The sequence below is a fragment of the Montipora capricornis genome, chromosome 9 (assembly GCF_036669925.1).
Source record: "Montipora capricornis isolate CH-2021 chromosome 9, ASM3666992v2, whole genome shotgun sequence".
NCBI lineage: Eukaryota > Metazoa > Cnidaria > Anthozoa > Scleractinia > Acroporidae > Montipora > Montipora capricornis.
This window is the reverse complement of record NC_090891.1, coordinates 21,283,819-21,291,318: the sequence shown is the minus strand read 5'-3', so window position 1 is coordinate 21,291,318 and position 7,500 is coordinate 21,283,819. Positions and strand designations below refer to the sequence as shown.

The following is a 7,500-nucleotide window of genomic DNA, read 5'->3' as shown; positions in this document are numbered from 1 at the left end:
GGGAGATCTGCAAATTCTAATATTTGCGGAAGATTTTCCGAAGGGTTCAGCACCAAGTCCTCATAACGCAATAATTTGATTCGCTTTCTCCACCTCGGGGTCAACGTCCTTAGGATGTCGAGATTTTCCTCGGTTCCTTTGCAGTTTAAGTACGCGAACTCTCTTGTCTTTGCTAGACCAATTCTGTCCTTATCGCGAAAAAAGTTCACCGCTTGAGAAGACGGAATGATCCCTCGAGGATCGCGGACCAGGAATAGTATCTTGCAATCAAATTCACTCGATGAGTCACACATTTTAATCAAGTGTTTAATATTCATTTGAGGCATTCGACCGAATAGAGCTTTGACCACCGTCATGCTATATTTCGTTCTACAAGCCTGCTCCAACATTCTTTTATCGAAATTGCTTTGGCAGGTTTCAATTGTCCATAATGAATCAGAAGTGTTGTAGGAACAAAATGGTGGCGATGATAAAGCAACGCTAGCTTGGGTTTCACGAGTATTTCTTCCCCTCACTCTGTAGTAATGATCTAAATCTTGAACATACCTATCTGACACGAAATTACACTGTAGCACGCCGTTCATCCATTCCAAGCTTTTCTCTTCATAGTCCTTGTCGAACGGGTCTACTTTGCCATGGATACGTTCCGCTGTTTGATACGGTTCGAATAAATAAAACACCTTGGGGTGGTGATTGAATATATTGCCCGTGAAGGACGAACCAGAGCGACCGTGAGCGACTATGATCAAATTTTGTCGTTTTCCACTTTTGTTTCCCTCACTTTGTTCTCGAAGGCTCTTACTTTCAAGATATTGATCTTGTCGTATACCAAGAAAGTGGACTCGCGTATCGCCTTCAGCGCCCGCTTGCTTTTTAACCTGTGGGCCGGGCATGTTAATGTAAAGAGATAAAAAAATATAAGCGGAAAAGAGAGACATCAACATCGATGCAAAGAAGAAAGCCGGTACTAAGCAACGGCGAAATCGTCGAAATCTTCGTTTAAACATAGTCGGCGAACAGACGCTTCTGGTTTGTCCAAACTCAAAGCAACAAGAAATAACAGCTATTCAATGCCGAGTAGCACCCCTGCTTTGGTCGACTTGAAAAGTGCGGACATCATTTGCAAATGTAGTCACTGAAGCAAAGAAAACATGCATAAAAGTTATCCGCAGAATCACGCTATTATTAGCATACTGGCAAGATCTGGCAACGCTCGAAAGGGCAAGACTGAAAAGCAGAGGTAATTTGGTAGACTGCGAGCAGGCTCTAATTTGCTCGAAAATCTTCCGAAAATTCCAACTCCCGCGCTACTCGTGGCACGCGGCTGGCCACTCGCACTCGCCTATATGCACCGCCAACTATCTGCAATCATTAAAAACTGAATGCAATTTTTAGAGGGGCTAAAAACAATGATCCCCAGTCCATGGACTACTAAATGGACTTCCCTTGTGTGGGCATTAGAAGGGCTAACGCTCACATGGTTTACGTGGGTAGAAAACAGCACTTTACGTTACCCTACAATAGTTAATTCTGTTGAAATATAAAAAAAAGTGCTACACGGCCAACGTTTGCAAAAACGTAATCCTTCTTTGTACCCAAAAATAGACTGACTCAAACAAATACTATTTCGAATGAGTAATATTGAAAGAACTCAATTGATTATATACTTACATTGCATGTACCTTGTTTGTTTTCGTCTTCACGGCCACATGCGACTAAATTCAGGAATTGCATAGGTTTCGCTTCTATTGCATGAAGTAAACGGACATCACAACAATTATTGAAACCTAACCTTCTTAAAATGGGTGCTTGACGTGGACCAACGCCGTTGTTTACAATGGATGTCTAGGCTTAGCACTAATTGTGACGCTGCTGACGACCAACAGTACTCACAATGGGTCAGGTAACGCCTTTGTTAAAAAAAGCGATGAAACTTATAAGGCTTAACAATATACATGAGAGGCTGTTACTACGCCGATGAGTGATTTTTACCGTGCGATTCTGTCAGATTTTGTCAGTTCTTATATTAAAGAAAGTTCGGATCACTCACCGTTTCTGGGAAACCCCGTACATTTACTCGATTTATTTGTCACTCGTTTTGAATTTCTAGTCCTTATGTCAAAAATCGTTCGCTTTTTGATAAAAGCATGAACTTAGCAGGATGATGCAATTATAGGTTATAATTTTCTGATATAGGGCCAGCGACGGATCACCTTTTTAAGAGGACAAAAATGTGTGGCCAAATTCACATGATTCTAGCCAGCATGAAAACGCATTTGAAAACTGAATTGTTGAATTTGCGCTATAGAAATAAATGTTATTATTATTATCATTATTATTATTATTATTATTATTATTATTATTATTATTATTATTATTATTATTATTATTATTATTATTATAAAACGAGGCTGAAGTAAAGCAATTCTATTTTCAGGTAAAAGTTTTAGTTTTCAAGATAAACAGTCTTTAGTAATGATCAGAGTAATAAAAGCATCTTTATAGCATAACATTTTCAATAATGTATGTCACGTAGTCTATAACGTGACTACGAGAAAGAGAGTTTACACTTTAACACTATGTACTAATTCGCGTGACTCGAGCAGTGTTTTTGCAGATAGAAATTTTACTTTTTGCAGCAAATATTCTTTGTTAATCAAGAGAGGATTAAAAAGCATCTTCAATTTTCAGTGAGTGTCACATGGTCTATCACGTGACTGCAAGAAAGAGAGTTTACACTTTTACGCTATATTACCCGAAAGCAATTAATCATCTTGGCAATGTTCTCCACAGTTGCATAGGGCTGTGCATTTCAGGCTTGCCTTACGGCATTTGCATTGACCAGTGCATCCTTTCTTGCACCCGCAGTGAATCAGCTCATAACATGATTCTTGCGCTTGTAGCAGAACTGTCCACACCGGCTTCCATTCACTTCCTTCTCTTCTCCAGCCCTATTCTTGCTGACTTGGAATCTGTGGTTTAGCGATCAAAGCACTTCCCCACACATGTCCAGCCTGATAAACAGCACGCTTTGTGTGCAGCTTGAGTTGGCGGAATGTTTTCGATAGCCCTTGATTTCTTTGAGAAGAGCTCTTGTCTAGCTTCATTCACTGTTAATGCTGTGCTGGTTCTGTTGTAGAAAAGAACAACAAATCTCTCAATCAGTGGCATGTAGTCGTCGGGGATACTCTATGGAAGTGAAAATAAGTCAGCCAACACATCTGTCACACTGCAGGGAACACACTCCAGGTATCCCATGCTGTTCGTTTTCTTTTGCCAGAAAAGAAAGAAACGGTGTCGCAATCTGTTAGGGCATGCCTTATTGGAAGAGCCTTGGCCTTCTGCGGTCCAAGCTGAGCAGCAATGTCATGTATTGCCAGGTACCTGAAATGTTTACCGGTGCCAAAGGCAATCCAAAGCTCATCAAGAATATCTTGCATCTTTGGAAACTGCAAGAACCACAACATCTGTATCAATGGTTCTGATAATGACTCTCCGATATCCACACTGCGAAGCAATGTACACGTGCAGCACGATGCGTGTATCAGCTTCTTCGTGGGTACAGTCTTCCATGCCATCTCCTCTTGGTGAGCTTAAAACGTGTTCCTCGTATGTAGTGCACAGTTCTTTACCTTCTTCGTGACGAGATTCCACTTGCTCAGTCGCCAGGAAGTGGAAGAGCTCTGTCTTGTTCTCATTCACGTGTAAGAAACTCTTCCAGTTCTTCGGAATCTGGGAAGAGGATGTTACCCTTCTGCGTGTACCAGAGCCCCTCTTCTCTCTGGTAGCTGCCTTAAGACTATCCTGTCGATAAACATCCCAGAGCTTTTCTAATAGCATCCCCAATTGCATGATTAAAAATGAGCAACACATGTCTTCCTTGTGTATAACCACTTATAATTAGGTCAGGAAATGCCCCAAGCAGTCTTTCTTTCAATCTTGTGGTGTTGATCTTGCTTGAAGATGTAATTCCGAGCTCCTCGAGCTTTGCAGAATACAGTTTTGCCAAGTTCCACAAGCTTAGACACTGCTATATTTTCACAATCACAATCATTTATTCCAACTTGCACTCCATAGATCATGTCATTACTGGTAATAATAATTTCTTTAAGGTCATATTAGTTAAACCAGGGGTCAATTCAACCAAAAAGGTTCACTTGTAGTGTACGTGTTGAACCCTTGATTTTACATGCGTGCGGGAAAATGAGTTTTTGATCCCAGGCTTCATTTTCGTTTTAAGGATAGATAGTTTTCACTAGTTTGCAACAGAACAAATCTCAACTATTACAATACAAAATTAAATAACAACATTAAATAGCTAATACAACAAAACCAAGTTAAACGAAAAAAACGGCGAAGAGCCTATCTATAAAAGCTTGGCTGCTTTGTATCAGAGAATACGATTTTCAGAAGAGCATTTAACGCTAGATCGACAGCAACATCTAAAAACACGTTTCAGAGTATAATAACACTACACAGCGTTCTGTTTGGTGGTAATAAAAGTCCATCTGCATCATCCCACACTTAACCCCAAAGTGAAAACAACCTTGAAAAGACAAAGGCGAAAACCCATTCTAAAAGGAAACCGTAGGGTTCAAAGTGATCAGCCAGCCATCCAAGCTCGGAGACCTAATGGCAGTCATCTGTGACGGGAGGAAGGAATCATTGGAAAATTTGCAATGAGACTGGCAACGTTAACAAGCCGAGGATGACAGCAAGGGTGAAGACCGGCAAAATTACAGAAACGTTTTGCTACAAACGACGATATCGACCCGCAATCTTAAGAAGATGCCATCGAACGGAGCATTTTTCGCTTTGAAGGTCACAACCAAACTGTTCAATCACAACGGTTAAAAAGCTCTATAGTGTTGAAGGAAAATCTTTCGGGGAAAAAAAGACTCCTCAACACTCCCGCTGTTTTTTATCTTTATTTGGCCTTCTCGGGTCGATCTTCAACTAGTCCTTGCTAATGCCTTCTATTTGTTAGGTATACAGCTCTGTTTATGTGTTCTTAATCTGACTGAACAATCAAGTGCCAACCACACGTCAAAATGTTTGGGAGCTTAAGATTATACGACGGCGACGGACACAACAACGCCGCAAAACAATGATAATATTGGTTAAAAGAGCATAAATAATCGTGCTGCACATGCACATGTTTGCGGTCCAGATTTGAGGTTTTGACGACAACGTGAGCGTGCAACAGAGAATCTTTCATTCTCTATTTTCACTTTGTAACTGCTCGTACCAATTCAGTTTTAGGATACTTCGCCCAAACTGTAAGAAGTGAACGAGACAGAATAACCGCGAAAGACTCTCGGTAAAGCAAAGTGATATTTTGAGGTGACGTTTTCGTTTACTTCGCCGTCGTAGATCTTAAGGTCCCTAATGACGCCTGCAAGGCGCACTACGCCTCCGCGTCAGCACATGGAAAACAAAGAAAGTCCTTTGTCTCGACAAGATCTTACAGGTTTTTCAACACCAGAATAGCACGAACGGAGTACGAAGTTACAAAAATTACAAGGAACGAGTTACAATATCTAGAATTAAAGGCGCTAGATCACGCTATTTTAGGTAATTTTGTTTAATTTTCTTAATTATGAGCTCTAAACGTCATATTGGCAGAGCAAGAGTCTTTCATTTGCAAAATCACGGCCACATAACAACTGAGAATGATTTTCAAGCTTTTTAAATGACATTTTGATATAGACTGATATAAATTTGAAAAAAGGTGGGCCGACGTTTTTCAAATTTACCAAAGCTCAATCCATTTCAATCCTCTCCAGTTTTGTCCATCCATGTCTCTTCTTGGCTTCCCCGTGTTTTGTTACTGTTCTTCTATAGTTTTGAACAGTTATTTTGATATTTTAGTTAATTCTATGACCATTCGATCAGTGCTGAAAATGCCTAAAATAGCGTGACCTATCCCCTTTAAGTTACACAGCAAATTTACGGAGAAAATGGCGATTTAGCAATAGACAAAAGGGAGGAAAGGACGAGCGTAAGCACCGCCTTATCCATACATTTATTTGGCATACGTGTTTTAGGCAGAACAGGACAATAACTACAATTACAGGTGTTATTTTTAATTACTTAGAAATATTAGTATATAGATTAAAAACACTTATTGAAAACCCAAAAGATACCGCTGTTGTCATGAATGTGATCTGGAAGCGCGAGAACAAGTCAAAAAGGCCCAGGGGTGAACTGAAAATAAGTTGCTTTCAAAAATACAGTAAAAGACTTCGTTAGGGTAAAAACACCACTGAGTTAAACACAAATAACCTTAATGACACCAAAAACTAATTAAAACATTCCTAATGAAAAACTTAGTTGGCCTAGCGCACCAAACACCTTTCTTGACACCTGTTCCAAACCAAATTTATGACCTTAAGAGAAGACGCACTCTGATCGAAATTACACTAAAGAACAAACAGCCTTAGGAGCTAATTTCTCACAAGAGTCGATTTACCAATGTTGCTTGGAAACTACCAGAAAAGTGAAACCAATAACCCTTTTTAAACATCCCTTAATTTAGCATGAAAACACTAACCCATTCAAAAGAACTCAACATTAAAAGTACCGCAAATGATGTATGTATGATCGTAGTTATCCAGCGAGGCCAAGCAATTTAATGAAATAATCGTAGCTACAATTTTTATCGTTTAACAATAGGTGGTTAGCACGTTTCGTCATGACGGTAACAATGGAGCTCTCATTAGCTTCTTTTATTCGTTATCCAGCATTGAACATTTTGCTATTGTTATCTGTATCCCTTGAAAGGTTGGTTGCAAGTCACCTATTTACTTGTGCGATGCACTGAAGCACGATGTTCTCCACCTGTTTCGAGAGGTTTGCTTTAAGCTATGATTTTTCTTGTCATTTTATCAGAAGAAAACGTTCGCACGCTAGGCAATCGCCGGCATGTTGGACGACAAGAACCATAGATCTTTCAATAATAATCTCCTTACGTTCGTCATTCAACAATTTTTAAATTCAATACTTTCAAAGTATTGACATTGCACACATTCAACAACTGGAACCTATTTGACAATTGACACCCCTCCATTTGGTGGAAAAAGAGCTCTGGCACACTCCATGCAGATGGGGCAAAAAACCCTTGACAGGTGGTCATCACTAAAAACAAACAACTAGTGATCATTTATTTTCATTAGTGACTTTCTTGAATCCATCAGAGGAAGAGGTTCGTGGTATCATCATGTCTTCCGCCAATGCTTCATGTCTGCTGGATCCAATTCCTCCTACATGGCTACTAAAGCAATGCTTTGACATTGACATCTTACTACCCGTCATTACGCAAATGACGAGGTTATCTCTAAGAGATGGTATTGTTCCTGATTGCCGGAAAAACGCCCCGGTAAGGCCATTGATAAAGAAACAGGGTCTTGATCCTGAGTGTAAAAACTACAGGCATGTTAGTAATTTACCTTTTATTGCTAAAATCGCCAGGCTCCGTCACTTAATTCCCTTTTCTACACT

At 39.9% G+C, this 7,500-nt stretch overlaps 2 protein-coding genes across 5 annotated transcripts in view; one reads left to right on the top strand and one right to left on the bottom strand.

Annotated features, from left to right (window-relative positions):
* Window positions 1-1,803, bottom strand: part of LOC138015221 (carbohydrate sulfotransferase 1-like) — a 2,586-nt gene extending 783 nt beyond the window's left edge. Inside the window, exons 1-2 of the mRNA XM_068862185.1 lie at window positions 1,672-1,803; window positions 1-1,135 (exon numbers count right to left, since the gene is read on the bottom strand). The exon at window positions 1-1,135 is cut by the window's left edge and continues 783 nt beyond it. Of these exons, the coding sequence (XP_068718286.1) occupies window positions 1-1,007 (1,007 nt within the window). The 5' untranslated portion in view covers window positions 1,008-1,135; window positions 1,672-1,803. The remainder of the gene's footprint in view (window positions 1,136-1,671) is intronic.
* LOC138015225 (uncharacterized) overlaps window positions 1-7,500 on the top strand; it is a 21,397-nt gene that overhangs the window by 10,821 nt on the left and 3,076 nt on the right. The gene's annotated exons all lie outside the window — the stretch shown is intronic.